The sequence below is a fragment of the Crocodylus siamensis genome, chromosome 8 (genome assembly GCF_052110815.1).
Source record: "Crocodylus siamensis isolate JL-2025a chromosome 8, ASM5211081v1, whole genome shotgun sequence".
In the NCBI taxonomy this organism is placed as follows: domain Eukaryota; kingdom Metazoa; phylum Chordata; order Crocodylia; family Crocodylidae; genus Crocodylus; species Crocodylus siamensis.
The window spans coordinates 41,780,395-41,800,491 of NC_143402.1; the positions used below are offsets into that span (position 1 = coordinate 41,780,395).

Genomic DNA, 20,097 nt, shown 5'->3' on the forward strand with positions numbered 1-20,097 from the left:
CATTAACTAATGACAGTGGATTTCACAGCAACTTCCCCCACCCCCAGGGAATTTCTTAAAATGGACCACAACCAAAACTTGAGGCCCAAACATAACAATTCTGTGGCCATCAGCGCCGGGACAGAGCCTGACATAGCAGCAGCTGCCCCTTTGGCTTTGATCATTACTTCAATGAGACCTTGTTAGATGGGTCAGGCTGCTAAAGCCCTCTAGGGCCCAGCCTCTAGGGAGATCCGAAGCATGTGCTAAGGCAGATCATTGCTACCCTTGGTGTGACTGCAGCCTGACTGTACAGTCCACTGAAGGTCTTTGCAATTCAAAGCTGGAGCATGCAGCTTTTACTCAACTTGATTCCTTCCTTTAGAAACCAATTTATAGTGAAACTGGTGCAAAGACAGCCATTACACGCATTTATACATCTGCAGCGAGGCTGCTCCAATGCACTGTAATTACAGCTTGTCAGAGCAGACTCAATTAATCAAGTGTGCTGGAGCGTGGTAAAAACTGCTCCATCAGATTCCAGTGTCGTGTATCAGCATCCCTGCACTGAAAAATGGCAGCAGGAGCGCTTTAAAGCTTGTTTGTGCACAGGAAACTGCAGCCACAATGGTGAGGAGGGAGCAGCAGACAGCCCCATTGTTAGATCTTCTGTGGGAGACAGATGGGAAGGACAGCCAGGGTAGAGGGAGGATGTGTTTTGTGTGCTACCAGCAGGCCAGTTTTCCCACTTACTAAATGAAGCATGAACCATCATGTCTGTTTCAAACTGGCCAGAGAGCTGACCATGCTGGAGACCAAGGCTCATTCCCCAGAGGATTCAATAAGGGATGCATATTCCCCATTATTAAAACAAGATCATCTTAGAGCCTTTGCTAGTACAAGACTTGGCCTGGGACACAGAGACAGTCATGGGCTTGCAGCCCAAATGGGTTAGCGGCTCAGTGGTCTGCATTATGTGGGTTACAATCACAGAAAATTAAGGTTGGCAGGGACCTCAGGAGGTCATCTAGTCCAACCCCCTGCTCAAAGCAGGACCATCCCCAACTAGATCATCCCAGCCAAGGCTTTGTCTAGCTGGGTCTTAAAAACCTCCAGGGATGGAGACTCTACAACTTCTCTGGGTAGCCCGTTTCAGTACTTTACTAACCTCCTCACAAGAAAGTTTTTCTTAATATCCAATCTAAACTTCCCTTGCTGCAACTTGAGACCACTACTCCTTGTTCTGGTATCTGTCACCACTGAGAACAGCCTAGCTCCATCCTCTTCACAACCACCCTTCAGGTAGTTGAAGGCTGTTATTTAATCCCCCCTCAGTCTTCTCTTCTCCAGACTAAATAAGTCCAGTTCTCTCAGCCTCTCTTTATGCCATGCTCCCCAGCCCTCTAACCATTTTCACTGCCCTCTGCTAGATTTGCTTTAATTTGTCCACATCCTTTCTGTAGTGGAGGGCTCAAAAGTGGACACTGTATTCCGGATATGGCTGAACAGAGGGGAATAATCACTTCCCTCAATTTGCTGGCAATGCTCCTACTAATACAGCCTAGTATGCTGTTAGCTTTTTTCACAACAAGGGCACACTGTTGGTTCATATGTAGCTTACTGTCCACTGTAACACCCAGGATCTTTTTAGCTACTTAACCCATCAGTTCCCAGTCTTGAGAGATCTCAAGACAAGTTCCTAGACCTCCATAACACAAACACACCAGCATCTGCTTTGCTCATCTTGGCAGAGGCTAAATTCCTTTTCCTTCTGCCTAAAAGGTGCTCAGTCACCCGAGGCATGCTGGCACAGTGTAGGCACCAGAGTCTCCCCACATCAAGTGGGAGCTGCTCCCCTGGGGCCATCAGGGGACCCAATCCATGCAGTGTCTTCCTGCCAGAGTTCTCCCCCCAGAGAGGGGCTATGGCAGTAAGAGCACCTGACTTTCACCCCAGCAGATGCAGGCTGGTGCCATCTGAGGGAGCATCAGCCCCTGGATGCTAATGCATTTCCTGGGAACAGAAGCCCCCAGGAAAATGGTGCTTCCCCTTGCACCTTTTTGCCATTTGTGCCTGTCAGCCCCCAGTACAATGTAAGAAAGCTGCCAGCTAGTGCAATGAGGCCATGCATGGGGACAAAGGACCTGCAACATGAGCTCAGACACAACAAAGGTACCTCCATACCCAGGACAGCGGATGCCTAGCTTCTCACACAGTGGCTGTAATAATGTCATCCACTGATTTTTAAGACACCTTGTATTGCAAAAGGGATGTGAAACAAAGCATGACCCCAACCACTGATATGCAGCTACCCCAGGAGGAAGGGCAGCAGCCATCCTCAGTGCACAGCCATTTTCCACAGCAGCACAGGAAAGGAAGAAGACACTTTATTGCCCACGCTTGGGAAGGAAAACACAGGGAGGTACGATGTGATATGGGGCAGAGGCAGCACTGTTTCAGTGAAATGTGCCCACAAATCTACAGAGGTGCTCAGAGCTCTGGCTCTCTGTTTACAGCTCAACTAAAGCACTGCAGTATCTCCCTGATAGATGACAATGGAAATGATGACGGTGGCAGGCTGCACTCCTGTTCCAGCCCATAAACGTTAGTTTGTCATAGGAGGCTGCCAAAACCAATGGTCAGGGTCAGGGAATAGTTTGCTCCCCCAGGTCATCTCCCTGCAAGGCTCCATGGCACTGTCTCAGATGCCAACAGAGGAATTACATCCCACATGGCTGGGAAACAACAGCACGCACTTGGAGAAGGAAAATCCTGCCTCTCTCAACCTGGCCTGAAGCAGGGGAATGTGACATGGACCTGGAGTGCCACGGTGACAAAGCACAGCCAGCATGAGCACAGGTACTGGCTCCACGACAGCTCCACCAGCACAAGAGTTACAATACATCTGGAGGGCCCAACTCCATTCACCCATGCCAATGCAGTACAGGGCATAAACAGGCAATCCATGTGATGATCCGAAAGCCACAGCACAGCAGCTGCACTAGGTGAACAGATTACTACTTACACATGATCCTGCACTGCATGGGCATCCCCACCCACAGCATGGGAGTCAAATCCCACCATATCTCAAATCAGACCACAGGTGAAACATGCTTCCTGTGTCAGTCGACTAGACCCCAGACCCATCTGCATCCTGCAGTGACCTACACTGGAGACTGGACGATCAACCACAATATCCAGAACAGTTGGCACCTAGCACTCTGGAATGCTTCTGGCATAAAGGCCAATCTGGACGTGGACCCTGCAGGGAGAGGAAGGCAAGCAAGGCTTAGAGCAGCCGGGCATGCTGGCCCTGGCTGCAGCAGTAGTGAAGAGTGGCTTTCAGAAGCAGTCAGGCATTTTGGCAGAACTGCTAGGCAAGATCCATGGTAAGAGACAGAACTAGAGGGCACTCACTCTCCACACCTCAGCCCTAAGCCTTGCCTGCCTCCTCTAACAAGCTCAGATGAAGCAATGTCAAAGACAAAAGACCTTACTGCACTGCCTGCCCAGCAGGCCTATAGTGGTTGCTGAAGTGGCTGCTGTCCTTAGCACACTGATAAATAGTCTTCTTGTGGAAAGGGACTGGTTTCATGTGCCAATACCCCCCTCACCTGAAGGGCTGCTGAACAAACACATGGATATTCCCCATTAGAACCAGTGTCACATAATGCAAAGGGTCCCTGGAAGGGAGACAAGGGATACCTGCTCCTGGATGCCCTCTTCCCTTCCTCTCAGCACGAAGCTGGGGTCTTTGAAACTGGTCCCCATACAAAAACCTCCTGGTGGGAGGGGGAGGGGGGGGCTCTCTGCCTCTGTGCCCAACAGAGAGGTAATACTCACGTTTCCCCTGCAAGCCCCACTTTAGGCTTCAGGGTTTAGCCCAGAATCTTTGGGGAGGGTCCAATGCCACAATTATCCACTGGGGAGCAAGATGCCCTTGTTTGCCACATATAATGCTGAGCTCATGGCTACTGCCAAGATATATCACCATCATCACCTTGCTCCCAGCCCTAGGAAATCTCTAGCATTCCACAAAGCAGCCAGCTGCCTCCACCCCTCAAAACAGAGCCTGCACACACTCCCGTCTGCCTTACCTCCCCTGCGCCGGGAAAGGAGCAGAGACTCCGACCTGTCCATGGCTACCCGGCAGAAGCCCACGGCTCCAGACGAAGTGCTGCGGCCAGCGAGAGTGGCAAAGAGGGGCTACTGGAATATCTGCCTGTGTGACAGAAAAGTCTGTTCTGAAGATCGCCCCAGGCTGTGCCCACTGTGCAGTGGAACGCCCTGCAGAGTCAACCCTGCTTCCATGCGGTACGGCTCACCCCAGCCAGCAGCAGCCAGGAGGAGGATGTTCACAGACCATTCTGGAGCAGCAATGGCACCTTTGCTGGAGGTTAACCCTGCTGTCCAAGGGCTCTGCTCTGTTGCAGGCTGTGGAGAGCTTGCTTTTTGCTGCCCAGTGGATCCTGTCTTGTAAACACACCAAAGGGTGAACAGCTCCTGGCTACCCCACCCCCAAGCCTTCTCCAGCCCGACAGGGAGAGGAAATGACCAGGAACTGGCTGTTTGAGTCAGCTCCCTACAGCCCATTGTCATGGTCCATTCCCTCTTCCTTCCCTTGTGCACTGGCTTGTGGAGGGGGGAGGCGGATGGAGAGGAGGCTTGTTTTTCCAGTCTCTTTTTCTCTGTCCCACACAGCCATTCCTTTTGGCATGGCAGGAATGTGGTTTGGGCTCTTCCTTCCTGGGCAACATTTCTGTACCCAGCATTCCTAGAGTTGCAATGAAACCCTATGGGAGGCTGGGGCTGTCCTCTGGTGGCAAGGGCCTCATGCTCAGCCAATATAAACTGGCAAAGCTCCACCAAAGCCAGTGAAGCTGCCCTGCTGGGCACCAGCTGAGGACCCATTTCTCAGTATTGATGCCTTCATCTGCTCCTTGAAATACTTCTATAAACAAACCAAGCCACTTCTTTCAGAGCAGCTACAAGGGCGTTGTCACTCCCAGGATGGCTATGCAATAAACCAGGACATGTCACATCTTCTCTGCAGTGCTCCAGGCTGAGGTGCTGCTTCAGCACAGGGTCTTACCTGTATCACCAGCAGCCCTAACTCTAGCAGCACGGTGCCTAGGATGAGGCCACTATTGTTCTCTCCATTTACTGGGGGGAAAGGGACATTCCCAAGGCCACAAAAGCAGAACTGGGCTTGGACCCAGGTCTCCTCACACCCAGGAAACTGCCCCGTCTTCCTCTGCCCTTTGACTTCAAGCAAGTCTGAGTCTTTGTAACTCTGGGAATCTCTAAGAACCTGGAGGAGGTGTCCTGGGATGAAGGGCAAACACTCTGCACCTCTCTGGCTCACAGGGTAGGCTCTGGCTGCTGGCCTGTGTTACTGTGTAGCTCAGGTTAGGGGAATAAGAACACAGGGAATTAGATATTTTTAAGACACATGGTCTAGCCACAGTCCCACAGAGTAACTTCCCTGCCAAAAACTGGTCATCTTGACAATGCTTCCCAACCAGCATGTTTCATCCTCCCGAGGAGCCCATCATCAGTTACAAGCCAGCTCGCAACCTCTACTCTGTGCCACACCAGGTCAGTGCCAGCATTCAGAACTGGCACCTATTCACACACTCCCAGGACTCCTTCTCCATTCCTGTGACCAGTGCCTTAGGAGGGGCTGGATGCTGCTAGGCAATATGCTCCCTTAGGCACAGAAGCCAGTGAGAGCAAAGGACCCCCAGCTCCATGAACATGCATGTTTACATGCATCTGAGTGGACATGTGGGCATGTGTGTGCAAGGTGCATGTTGCCTGATCAAGGCCTAGTATAAGAAATACAGAGGTTTCTGGGGCTCCTCTTAGCAGCACAGTAAGATGGGGAGTCTCTCTGTGCTGCATCTGGGCCCCACATCCCAGCCTCAGCCCAAACTCCCCCTTTCCTTTCCAATCCTTCAGCTCCCAAGGGAACACTGCCTGTCCTGTACTGCCCAGGCACTGCCATCCCCTGGTGTGTCTGACCTCTATCCTGGCTGCGTATGGCACTTGATGGACCACAGGCTACACAGCATCCTCATAAGACAAAGCTGTCTCTGGGCTCTGCTCCTTTGGACTGTGTTTCTTAGCCCCTAGAGGGTGAGAAAGATGCACTGCAAAGGCTCAGAGGCAAGGACAGGCACCACCGCTGACAGCAAGGGGGCTTTTCTGTACAAGTGTGGAGCACTTCCCTGGTGAGGCTCTCTGCCCTCATCTGAAGCACCTGTCTAGAAGAGGAGCGGCTGGGGAGGCTGTGACCCCAGCACTCCGGCTGCCAATGACTGGTCCGACATCCACGGCCTCTGAAGGCCATCCTCTCCTGCACCACAGGAGGCAGCCCTAGCACCCTGTCCTGTCATCCAGGCAGCTGCAAACAGAAAAACACGAAGCACAGACAGCAGGAAGGGATGACATTACCTTGCCCCAAGTCTAGTACAGCAGGGGGTGATGCACTGTACAGTTCCCAAAGGTGAGTACTCAGAGCTTTGCAGAGTGAGGATCAGCCCAGACACCCCATTAACCTTACAGTGGATTGCCCATCCACCACTTTGAGCAGTCTGGCTCCTGCCTCCCTGCAAGCACTCCCCTCAAGGTACACCTCCAGCAGGCACCTTCCTCAGAGAATGGCTAGAGGCCAATGTACGATTAGCCTACGTGAGAAGGCCACAGAGAGAGCCCTCGGCTATATAGGCTTCTGTATCCCAAAGAAGAGATAGGACAGGAGAGCTCACGGCAGCTTCCTGCACACACCTATATGCACATGTACCACACATACACATGTGCAGGAACACATTCCCCCCACCATCTCAGCACCCAGCTGGGGAGGGAGCTGTCACAAGGGCCCATTTTATTTGTGGTCTCTCTCTACTGATGTAGCTCCTGAAGAGGCTAAATAATGCCAAATATGAAGGGTCTGTGGTGTGGACAAGCAGCTGGCCTAGGCTCCTCCTGCTCATTTGACACAGAGTAGACTTCAGAGCAGGAATGTCCAGGACTGCGAGTTAGAGGCTCCTAAGCCCATGCCCATCCCTTACCTCTATGTCTGGAAGCCATACTGTGCATCTCTTTCTTCTACAACCTCTACACTGTGTCTGGGACAGGCTTGGTAACCCTCTGGCTGGGGAATCCCTGTCCCACCCCCAGCAAGTTTAACAGCTACCTTTAATGACAGCTAGGACTGGACCTGAACCAGTGAACTCCAGCCATGCCCCTTCACTGCAGGAGGATACAAACTCAAACCTATGCCTCAGGGCCTCCCACTGAAGTTTTCATTTCAGCCCTTTACAGAAAGACAAAACTCAGGTCTCAGTTTGGGATCAAATAAACAAGACTCCCTCCCTCTCCCCACCATTTGGGGCATTCTTTCTCCTGGGCTATTCTGGACAGTAGGCAGTAAGAGGCCTGCATTCTCCCATTGATATGTGCACTGACCACTTTCATAGCTGAGAAGAAAGAACCAGCCTGAAGGTCTTATAAGGGCAATCCAAGGAACTTTGAGCAAAGCTGCACACTGACCTCTGACTCTGTCTTTGTACACTGTCCCAGTGCTGAGGAAGTCAGTGTGATAGCCTGCCCAGAGGGCTTCAGTTGCCCACTCCGCTATCCCCAAGGACACTTAGTATTTGTTCTTTTTTTAGCTGATCCTGTGAAGCTAGCAGCCTTTACTGAGCTCCATGTGTGCACGTAAATGCCACACCTGGCTGACTGACAGCTCAGATGGGGGCGGTCAGCAGAGGGACTGGTGCACAATTATTTTAGGTGGGTGAGGAGGGTAAAATGAGGGGCATAGTGTGAAACTGCACAAAGGGAAATGCAGGATCCCCATTGGAGGAGATACTGAGAGGGACACTGCAACCCTCTGCATAGGAGGGAAGGCTCCTGAATCTGCAGGGACAGGAACTGAACAGGCCTTTCCCTTTGTTAACTACTAAACATTATACCAATGCAGTCCACCAATCTCCCCGGCCAGCCTCTGCTTCCCACCAAGGACTCTGGGGCTGCCAACCCTGACACATCTGCTCCTCTCACCTAGGTCAATACAATACTACTTTGTAGACAAGTGCTAAATCCACCAAGCCCTGAACCAGGAACTAGGTTCCACTCTGTTGAACCACTTCCTTGTTCTACTTTTTGAAGGTTTTTTGTTACAAAGTGGCAAAAAATTCACAAGAAGCAGCTTTGCACTTTGGCTAATAACTCTACTTTTGGGTATCATAATCCATAAACCCTTCATCCAGCTCAGTTTAGAAAGAACCTACATTAGCCATAGCCTTACCTTACTAACTGTGGGGCCAATGGGTAAAATTTATATGTAAAGTACCTAACTTAGAATCCCAAATCTCATTGTCGTTAGAACCTAAATTCTATTAAAATCAATGAGATGTTGTTTTTTAAGTGAAAATCCATTTTGGAAATGGGATTTAGGATTCTAAGTTTCGTTGGCACTTCTGAAAATTGTCCCCAAAACTCCTTAATCTGTGGACTTCAGAAGGGAACCAGAATTATTTCTCTAAAGGAAAGTCAGCTGTAACCCTAAACATGAACAAGCATTTCCTTACAATGAAGAACAGAGGAGAAGTTGCAGCATTACTGTCACCCAGATACAGTTGGAATTTAAAGGAAAAAGCACCATTTGTACAGTGATCTCTAGTAGATCCATCTCTTGACTCCAGACCCGTCTCCTCCTGGTCAAGCTAAAATCTCAGCCTTTCTCTCTCTGTCATTTCATGGATGTCTAGGTGTCAAGAAGACCTCTACTATACTGCTTGTCATCAAGGCCCATATCTTGGGTGTCATCTTCTACCCAGGGCTTTCTTTCAGTACTGAGACTTCAACTCCTGCATCTGAGCAGGCCATGGTGTCAGCTCCTATTGCCCAGTGATTTTATTTGCCAATATCTTTCTCTTATGCTACTCCTCTGACCTGGGAAGAACTCCCTGTAAATATTCACAAAGCTACCTTGTTATCTTTCTGCAATGAAGTCTACCATAAACATGACAATGTGGAGGCTGCTGGTGCACTAGAATCTCTATCATGCAGACCAATATTATCTTGTCATACTTCTGTCATACATCTGTCTGTTTGTATCCTATTGTTGCCCTGTCATACAGTTCTTCAACTATAAACTCTGTGAGGCAGGGAGTATTTTTTGTTCTGTTATTGTACAGTGCCTTGCACAGGGCCCCAGTCAACACAACAACAACATGTGGTGGCTGTGGGGTGGGGAAATGCCTGCAGAACCCATGTTACATGGGCACAGGTAATCCAGCAGCTAATGGTGGCCATGTGACGATCACAGATCAAATGGTTCAGCTAGCAGGATCTGCACTGGTGTAGAACACTGTGGCATGGAAAGGCCAGGGAGCTGGAATTAGACTAAGATATGGAATTGGCTTCCTTTGCTCACCTTTAACAGACTCTCAGTGCAGTCCCCTGCTTGCTGCTGACTTGGTGTCACACCAAACCCTCTACTCCATGTCAGCTCCTTCCCCAGCTTCCCTGCACTGGTTAAGCAGGCCCAGCTCTCCAAGCAGCTACAGAGCAAGAACAGAGGGGAATCAGGAAGGTTGATGCTTTGTTACTGGTCTTCTCTGGACCAACTAATTTAGCAGGCAAAATGTGAAAATGAATTAAATGGGGAGCAGAAGGGACAGAGCTTCCCAGATGTGATTTCTGAACAGGGTTGTAGATCTCAACAGCAGAACTGCACCACTAATACCTGAGATCTCCTCTCAGCAGCTGCATTGTTTACCTTTGCAATCATACTCCCAGAATGGAGTGTCCTATGCGAAGGCAGTAGGCAAATGCTGCAGAGGATCTGCACAAACTCAGACAGCCCACAGAACACCGCCCCCGACTCAGCACCCTCCTTGCTCACTTACTGTGCTGCTAACATTTTGTTCTCCAGAATGTCTGGGGAAAAGGAAAGCATTGTGAACACTTGCATAGGAGTGTGTTTGCAAGTGGGAGTGTTCAGACCACTAGCTCAAAAACTCTTTGAGGGCCTGGCAATCCTCAATTTAGGAAATGGAAACAACGTCTTCTGATTCTCCCAATCTCACTGCACAGACACTCGCAGCACTGGTGACTGGGAACAGTTCGGAAACATTCTATAGGCTGAAACAGCTTTGCACATGCCGTTCATCAATGTACAGATTCCTCCAAACAATCCAAGCTTGTCTGGGGATTATGTCACATGGTTCCCTGCAAGAGCAGGGCACGGGACTCAGTGACCCAGGAAGTCCCTTCCAGTCCTATGTAATCAGCGAACGAAAAGCTTTTTGCTCATTAATGTGCTCACTGCAAATGGCTGTCATTCTGGCAAACTTTCCGTAATCAGCCTCTCCGAGCACTGCTATGTTCATAGATAATATGCACACACATTAGCAACAGAACCAGGATGCCAGATTCAATCTGGACTCTGAGCAAAGGCGATTCCACAGAGCTCAGAAGAGCACTATGGTGCACTAACATGGTTTGATTTGGCTTGGGAAAAGCTCCAAGAGCTCTATAATGCCTCATGGGCACAGTGCACCCCCCATTCTCATCTGCAAGCACTCTGCCTGCGTATGCTGGCACTGGACAGGGCATCCAGGGTGGGAAGTGTGGAGTGGGAAGAGAGCATTTGTCACATGACAAGAGGTTGGTGTGAGGAGCTCAGATGGGAGGTTCCTGTAGAGCAGATGAGCCCTATAAGACAGGGGCGGGCAAAATACAGCCTGTGGGCTGGATTCGGCCTGCCGGGCTATACTATCTGGCCCATGGGGCCCCTAAAAATTTAGAAAATATTTATCAGCCCCTGGCTGCCTGTCAAAGATGAAAGGAGAAAATGGCAGTAGGACCCATGGGAAACCACGACAGTCTCCTGCTACAGCAAGGGCAGGGCCCCGGCCCACCCCACCGGAAGCCCCTGCCTAGCAGGGGTTTCTGGCCTGGGAACTTGGGGCTGTTTATGCCTCCCTGCGCAGAAGAGGGAAATTCAGGTAAGAATGAGGAATGAGGGTGGAGGGGGAGGGCAGGGAGTCAGGGGAGGGCCATGGGCCATCACCCCAGTCCTCAGAGCCAGGCCGACTCCTGCTGAGTCCCATGGTCTGGCCATGCAGCCAGGAGCCACGTGGTACAGAGCGGCCAGCGGGCAAGCACTGAAGTGGAGAAAGTGGGGGTGGGAGGAGTGGAAGCAAGCAGGCATACAGGAGCGTGGGGCTTGTGCTGGTGTCCCAGGCCTAGCGCTGGTGGGGCCCAGAGTGGGGCAGCAGGAACGCAGGCTGGCAGGAGGCTGTGGAGCCAGGCTGGGCTGCACCAGCCGGCAGACTGGGGAGCTGGCTCAGTTCTATAGAGCCCCTGCAGACCGGGACCCCGCACTCCTGCCACCCTGCTCTGGGACCCGCCAGTGCTGGACCCGGGACACAGGCACAGACCCTGCACTCCCATCTGGCTGTTGCTCCCAGTCCCTCCTGACCCAGCTCCGCAATACAGGCAGGGACAAGCACGTGCAGCCCTGACTCCATATGCCCTATGTTTGTCTGCCTGGGCTGAGCAGCAGTAGCGCAGGACAAACTGTTGCTCAGCACAGGAGAAAGAAAAATGCACCCCGCCTCTCCCTTTGCCATTGCTGGGCAGTGTTTGCTGCAGCCCCCCAGAGCCTGTGCCATGCCAGGCTGCGGTGAGGCTCCTTCACCACCACTTGTGAGCTGCCCAACATGGCAGCAGTGACCACGTAGAGCAGCTGCACTGGGCAGCTCACAAGCGGCGGCGAAGGAGCTGCATCACAACCTAGCGCAGCATGAGCTCCAGGCGGCAGCAGCAAACACTGCCCCGGGGGAGGGGGGTGCTTTTCTCTCATGCTGAGCAACACTGGACGCATCTACATGAGACACGTGACCATGTAGGTGGGCTCCCCAGGGCAGGTGATTGTCTCTGATATGTCCTCCATCGGAGGTCTATATTGAGCAGATTCTTTTTGGTGTTGGGTGGTGGAACTGGAGTCCATCCACTCCATGCATTGACCTGGTATTACGTGCTTCCAGAACCGGTGCAAAAAAACAGAAAAAAAAAAAGAGCACCAGTTTGTCCTGTGCTGCTGCTCAGCCCAAATGGGTGAGCACAGAGTGCATACGGTCAGGCAATACCATACCCACACACACACAGCTCCCCACAAACCCCACACTCACCCACCTACCCACCCATACCCCCTACACCCCTGCACACCCCACACAATATACAAGAGTAAGACTGCATTTCGTGCCATTATGCAATCACTTCTACACAAATCAGGGCAATTAAAAAAAATTAAATTAAAATATATTATTATGGGTGTTTGATTTTTAGTATATAATTTGGTTTTCCCCCCCCCTAAGATGGCAAATGCTCTTCCCCAAGGGAGTACTCCCGGGGGCGGGACATATGGTTGCAAAGGTCAGAGGTTAGGGGTGGGACTTCTGGTCCCAAGATGGCAACCAGGGGGCAGAGCTACCCATGTGGCCCTCGACAGCTTGTCAAAACTCGGTAAGCAGCCCTCCGCCCAAAATAATTGCCCACCCCTGCTATAAGGGGTCTTCTGACAGGTCACGTACCACCTACACACTTCACTCACTGCACCCATTCATAGCAAACTCTTTCTAAGGACACTTCTTCATCATTCACATTTCAGAAATGTAGGGGGTCCCCTTGCTTTAGAAACTAATGACTAAGAATCACCTTGCGATGCTTCTTAGACACTGAGGGTGCACCAGGAAGTAGAGAATGAAGAGGAAAAGGACACTGTTTTCCACAGTGGCTTTCCAGAACCTTTAAAGTGTTGCCCTAACTTGGAAAGCACCATCTTTCCTATTTATGTTTTTAAACATCTCATCATTCCCTTAAAGCCTTTGCTTTATCTCTGATCTGCATTTATATCAACTCCACTTTGATGAGGTTTTCACCTGACAGCATATCCTGGGCTGCAACCAGCCATTACACTGGGGAAGAAGCTACTGGTATTTTAAACAAATGCAGCAATAGCAAAGACTCCTTCCTGTGCGGCCCTTCCTCCTAGGCAGAAGCACATGCACCAAGCCCAGCAAGCTCTTTGAGGACACTCTTGTGCATCTCCACTCAGTTAATAGATTCCAAATTTATGGCTTAGGGGTTAGGCTGCTGCTAGGTCCCAAAACGGCTGGATTCTATGCTCAGCTCTGCTAGCAGAACCCCAGTGACTACAGAAGTGCAGTTTTGATTCAGGGCCTGTTTTCCAGTCAAACAGCCAGCCCCATTTGCTTCCAGTTCAGTACCCTCTAGCCTGCTCAAGACTCCTCAAAGCAGTGATCCAGCCTCCATTAAATGGCATCATCACAACCAAAGGCTCTATTTGACTCACCTACCCAGGACCAGATCCTAAGGCAGGGGTGGGCAAAATGCAGCCTGCGGGCAATTCTATCCAGCTTGCGGGGCCCCTAAAAAATATAGAAATTAATATTTATCTGCCCCAACTGCCTGTCATGTGACCCTCGATGGCTTGCCAAAACTCAGCAAGTGGCCCTCCACCCAAAATAAGTGGAGGGCCCCTGGCCTTAAGGCCTGTACTAAAATCTGTGGGAGAGCCCCAGTCTCCGTAAGTCTCTTTCATTTCGGGGACATCAAGACAGCGAAACACTTCCAGATAAACATTCTGGTATGGGGCAACCCAGTGTTTGGATGCTGAAATCTGATGCCAGTATCCCTGGAATGGGAAAACTGTGATGGGGCATGGGTGCCAGAACCTGCTGCCAGTGCACCTGAAGCACACTACTATCCCAGTGAACATTGTGATGCTGAGAGTACAGGCACCACAGTACAATACTAGTTGTTGCTGTCCTTTTTGTGACCTCATCAGTGACTGAGGGCAGATCTACACCACTGGATGTCACCAAAGTTAATTAACCACTAAAACAACACATGAGAAAGCAAGCACAACCAATAATTCCCAGTACTTTATGACGGGGTGCATAATGGGAGGTCACTCCTTAGCAACAGGGGCTGCATTTTGCCAGACTTCCAAAGACTTTGAGAGTGACTCCCACTGTAACATTGTTATGAGTAGTTACATAGCAACAGACCTGCTTACTGGAGCCCTTGGAAATCTGCGGTTGGTTGCCAGTTGTTCTTTCCTCACAGGGACAAAGAAATTCCACACGGAGTCAGACCCCAAGCTCAGCCAGACCTGTAGCTAGCTCAGTCCACACTGGGTCAGGCCAAGTGTTTGCTGTTGCCCCTGGGGTCAGAACCCAGACTAGCACAGTACCTTGCAGGCAGTGCTCTGAGGCCCACTTTGCCAGCTGGCCCTGGCACTCTCTCCCCTTCTCCATTGGAAGGGAGGCAGGTAAATGACAGGCTCCTTGGGAGCTGTGCAGAGTCTTAGACAAAATAGTCAGAACCAATCCATATTGGATAAGAACAAAGAGGCATTTAATTAAAGCACTGAGGAGAGAACACAGGACACAGCACAGGCTGCCTGTATGAGCTCTCCTCTTCTCATGGAGGATGCCAGCCCTGTCTGAGATCAGGGAAAGCATTTCCTAACAGCCTCCCTCAGGAGTTACCCTGGGTAGTGATCAGCTGCAGGTCTGACTCACCAGCAATGCATCCTCCCCTGCTGCTCCAACATGGATCCTCTGCTCCCAGGGAGCTGGGTTACAGCTTTGCCCACACTGGTGGAGAAACCCCTCCTGGTAGGAGGAGACAGAGGGGGGAGCCACTTTCCACCCCCCCACAACTGCAGCCTCATGTGCTCTTCCAGCCTATTGGAGGTGTCCTGTAGCAGCTGCCCCCCCCCACCCTCCCCTCAGACCTGGGGTGTTGCCATCATCCATCTTCTGCCTTCTCAAGTTCTGACCTGTCCGGGATCCCCCAAAAGTGGCTTTTGCTCAGCAGATAAGGCTCCAACTTGGGTTATAAGGTACTAAATCTGTCTAGCTCCTCAGGAATTTCTGAGTCATAAGACTCTCAAGACCCTCTTAGCACCAACAGGATGGGGAGAGCTGAGGTTTTCTCCACTTCCTGTATGAGATAAGTTTGAAAGTTCTCCAGCAAATGTACTGTTACAGCTGCTGAGGTAAAACTATTGATGCACATGCAGTGAGAAGAACCAAGCACAGTGCTGGGTGGAAAAGGTTCCCTACAAAAGGTCCCCTTACAGGCCTGCCAGAGGACATGGCCACCTTAGCCCTTCTGCCTGCTGGGCTTGATCAGACCACTGGCTCACCCAGTCCAGCACTGGCTCCTGGCCAATGGTTCAGAAGACAGCAACAAGAATACACCCCATCCCTGATTTATCAAACAGTTTTGTTTGGGAGGGGAGTTACTTTGTGACCCCATGAGTTACAAGGAAAGACCTTGGAGCATGAGGTTTTATTTACTTATTCTGGTTCACTGTGGCAGTTGCTATCACCAGAGCCATTAATCACCCAGAGCTCTTTCTTTGTCACCACTCACTCTGCCCACTAATTATTAAGCTGTAACAGCTACCGAGGCTGTATGGCAATTGCTTCTCAGTTTTAACATAGCTTCTAATTAGTCTTCCTTGCAGGCCTTCTTAAAAGACCTCTTGTGACCTTGCTGTGCAGCAGCAGGGAAGGAAAAGCTGCTGCACTGAGGACATGACTTCCTAGGCATGGCGTACAGTTGCCATTCTTAAGATGTCTGTAAGAGAAAGGACAGCATTTGGAGAGTGGTAGCCTGGCTGAACTGAACGGTAAGCATTCTGGGGTGCTAGGAAGAAACCTTGTAACATTAGCCCAAGAACTGAGGAACCTGCATGATTTGCATGTGCGCAGAGCTGGTCCTTCTGTCCCCCAGAGTCAGGATTCAGGATTCCCAAGTGTCAAGAGAAGCTACTAAACTGCAAAGGCCACCTCAGATAACTGAATGGACAGACCTTCCTCGTGTCTGTGATTCTGTACGGAGCATGAAGGTCTGGGCTAGACCATGTAAACTGAAGATGGAGCACTCCTCTAATAAAATGCACTGTTCTGTCACTGCTGGGGCTGGATGAAGTAGGGCTGGAAGGGACCTCCAGAGGTCATCTAGTCCAACCCCCTGCCTGAGGCAGGAACATCCCAATCCAAACCATCCTATACAATCCATAATCTAAACTTTCCATGATATTACCATCAACCCTGATGCAACACAGACCTAACATCCTAACCTGACACAGGTAAAGCAGAGGAACCTAACATGCCCACATGTTCCCCCCACCCCCTCAATTACACAGCTGCCTGTTACGCATGCTACAGGGTGCTAGATTCAACCTCACAAGCCCCTACAAGAATTATACCCAATGCTCAGTGGAGAGAATGGACCCTACCCTTTCTGCTGGGGTTCACACTCATACTTCTGTGCTCAGACCGGTAGATGTAGAGATATAGACCCCAAAAATCACACTGTACATGCAACAAATCTCTTTCCTGACAAACTGGGAGAGAAGGTCCTGTTCAGTTGGCTCCAAAACATACAGGAATGCCTCCTGGCCAGTAGCAGAGCCCTTATCGTTAGTACTGCTGAGACACCAGAGGGCACGAGAAGTCAGTCACTCACTCATACAGACACAGTCATTACATTATAGTGAGACACCAAGAGAAGCTTGGCTTCCAGATGCAAAAACACAGGCCTCCCTCCATTTTCCTGACCAGCAAAGTAGGGCTAGTTAAGAGGAACAACAGAGGTTGAACACACCGCAGCGGTAGCATTCACACAGCTGGGGACACACAAACGCCTGCACACGTACCCTAGCAACCTGGATCCAAGGTAACACATTCTAGTCAAAGCGAAGACCTGTGGGCCTGCCACCAACTCGCCTTTCTCCACACCATGCCAACATGATGTGGCTACAGCAACAGACTGTGTTGGGAAGGCACAATCCCAGCCCAGAGGTGGCTGGACAGTCCGTGAGAACGGAAGGTCCCTGGGGGAGCTGGTAAATGCTGGGGTGAGCTCAGCCACGCTTAATTCCTGTTGCTATAGAGAGCCCTGAGCACCTGCAGTTACTCCTTGCAGCTCGGGCAGGCAGCGCCCCCACCTGTCCCGCTGGGCAGGGACAACTTCTGGGCTGCTTGGCCTGGGGAAAGGGTGCGAGTGTGACCGGGAGCCGCAGGCAGGAGCTTGGGGTCATGCCGAGCTGGGGACAGGAGGGCACGCCACGGAGACGCCAGGCAGCTCCAACCCACTGCCCAGGGGGCCCGGCTGGGGGGCTGCAGCCCGGAACTGCCCCCGCCACACGCACGCACACACACGGGGAGGGGAGCATCGGGGCACCGCGGCCGAGCGTGCGCCAGGGCGGGGCGGACACACGGAGCCGGCGCTGGCCACCCCGGGGCCGGGGCCGCCCCCCGCCGGTACCTGTTGCCTCGCGCATCCTGCGGCGCCGCGGGCCCCGGGGCGCCTTGCGCTGGGAGTTGCCCATCCTCCGCGCCGCCGACCGCTGCCCGCTGCTCACCGCGCCGCCGCCCCGCCGCGCCGCATCGCCCCGGCGCCAGCCCGGCCCGGCCTGCGGCGGCGGCTGCTGCTGCTGGCGGCTCCGCCGGGGCTAGCGCTGGAGGCGGCGGCGGCGGCGGGGGGCGCGGGGCGCGCTGCGCGGCGGGGCGCGGGGAGGGGAGGAAGAGGAGGAGGAGGAGGAGCGGCGCGGCCGGCCCGCATGCCGTCCTGCCCGGCCCGGGGGAGCGCGGCCCCTGCGCGCCCAGCCGCCGCCTCTACCTCGCGGGACGGGACCGGACCTGGCGGCGGGAGCCGCGGCCGCACTGCAGCCCGCCCCGCGCCCCGGGGGTGCTCCGGCCCTGGTCCTGGGGGCCGCTCGCGGCGCGAGGGAGCCGCGCTACGGGGAGAAGCGGCTGCCAGGGGGAAGGGGCTTGGCCAGCTAGAGGCAGGCCCAGCCCAGCCCCTGAGCCCACGTCAAGGGCCTCCCGGGAAGGGCAGTGGGACCGCAAGGGCCCCAGTCTTCCACCTGGGAGCTGTCAAGCCCCGTGCTAGGCCGCCAGGGTTGGGCTGAGGCCCGGCTCAGTCCCCACTGCCTTAATTCTCTTCTTGGGAGTAGGGGGGAGGTTGGAGCTTCGCTACCTGCCGAGTCTGCATCCACTGCCGGCTCCTCCCTGTAGCCGGTGCAGCCCAGCCGAGGGGCTGGATCTCTCGGCCCAGCGCCTTGTGACTGCTCAGCCGGAGGAGGAGTGCTCCCTTGGGCCCCATGCTGGACTGCACCCCCGCCCCCATGCTAATCTCCAACCCTGTGAGGTGGTGTTAGTCCAGCCTGGGCAAGCTGAGAGCTGGACACCTGAGTTCTGCCACAGACATGTAATGATCTTGGCCCAGTTGCTTGCTAGCCTGTGCCTCACTTTCTATCCCGATTCAGTGTTGGAGGCTTTAACACACATGCCTGGAAAGCACAATGAGAACTGCTATAGAGGGGGTGAGGCAAAGGTAGAAGCCATAGAGCAGCCACCCTCCAGCCTCCTGGGATCTTCTCTTTCTGGACGAGCACCGGCTTCTCTCTGAGGAAGCCCTGCTTGGGTACTTCTCTGTTAGGGAAAAGTCAGGGGTGAGAAACACTAGGTTTAAAAACATCTCATTAAGGGACAAGCTGTGGTCTGCCATTCTGTGGGTGATAAAGGGCAGCTTTCCTCCTCCTGTGAGTGAAAAATCAAAGCCCTTCTCCTCCTACTCCCAGGCTGTGAAAGTTCCTCTCAGTGCGGGGGGTGTCTGTAGGGGACCTGGTTCTATTGTAACTGTGCAGTAGGTCTTGGGATGTTTCAGTATGCTGGGTGCAAGCATGACAATGCCAGAAATCCATGATCTGAAAGACTCAGAGATAGCCAAAATGCTAATGGTAGGAGGATGAAGTGTGATGATGACCCACAGATGTGCTAATGTAGGAGAAAAAGTGGAAGGGGATTGGTAGCCAAAGTGTCAAGGAGGATGTCTCCAGGAGGGAGACCCACCAAGAATGAACAAAGAAAGTAAGAAGGTGTTGTGTATTGGGGATTACGTGATAAATCTGCATGGAAGTTTGGACCAGTTCTGACCAGTTTCTAGAACTCAGAAAAATATGATGGAATGAGAAATCTCAGGGATGAGAGAGGCAGAAAAGACAGATTCTTTGCCAGCGTGAGGTGATCTGCTGGAGCCAGGCAGCAATGGGCAGCTAGGATCGCCCAGTTTTAAGTGTTCTGATCACCTGCTTGTAACTGTTATCACTGCGTGGGTGTGGTCATTAATAAGTATTGTAACACTGTTATCTAATGTATGGTTAGTATTCTGTTAACAGTATTTTAGAACATGGTTTGAAGTGTACAATTGCTACTGACCTTTGGATTTAATAAGGGCATTGTAGCTGGATCATTATAATTTCAAGACTCTTGGTGCCCAATGGTATGTGCATGAGGAGTGCTATGTGGTGTGGGGAGGCAGCAATTCATTTCAGGTGAAACTTCCTTCAATATTATCCCCACCAGGAAATATCCAGGATGTCCCTGTAGAAGCAAGTACCTATGACTGCCAGAACTCAAAGCAACGTGCCCCATGGGCTTCCAGTGCTGGGGTCAGAGCCCTGGCAACAGATCCATGGAACATGTGGAACACAGTCAAAGGATGCGGGCCAGCTGGGCCAAGCAGCTCCCATTCAGCCTGCCCAAAGGCACTGAGGATGCCCAGCCAATGGCATCAGTTGTTTGTGCCACAGGGTAGTCAGACAGACACATATCCCAATAGGTCAGGACATCACATCAAAACTAAACATTTAGCATGTTCCTGGTGAGGAGATGGCAGCCTGTGCAGATCAGTACACAGAGGAGGTATGTGGAGCAGTCAGTCCTTCCACCCTGAGACCCCAAAATGGTCTTGCCTCTCTTGGGGAATACAGTTTGCCTGATGCTGGTATTTGAGGGTAGTCTCCACAGCCTGGCTTCATGGCTAGACACACACCCATGCTGGTTAAATGATGAGGCCCACACAAACTTCTGTGGACTTAAACCTTCCTGGAATATATTCATTAAGATCCTGTTCCCCCTTTTCACATATGCTAAAACTCACTGGATCTGCTTAGATATTTAAAGGGAAGAAAAAAAAGCATAATTCTTTTCA

The 20,097-nt window shown here is 52.0% G+C and overlaps 1 protein-coding gene across 10 annotated transcripts in view; it reads right to left on the reverse strand.

Annotated features, from left to right (window-relative positions):
• NHSL2 (NHS like 2) overlaps positions 1-20,097 on the reverse strand; it is a 160,243-nt gene that overhangs the window by 66,212 nt on the left and 73,934 nt on the right. Inside the window, exon 1 of one of the 10 annotated variants that reach the window (XM_090061385.1) lies at positions 17,722-17,886. The exons of 6 other annotated variants lie outside the window; for them this stretch is intronic. Coding sequence is in view for 2 of the 4 variants with exons in the window: in XM_090061379.1 (XP_089917505.1) it covers positions 17,368-17,431 (64 nt within the window). In the remaining 2 variants the exon portion in view is untranslated. 3 more of the 10 variants (XM_090061379.1, XM_090061386.1, XM_090061380.1) reach the window with 3 other exon arrangements.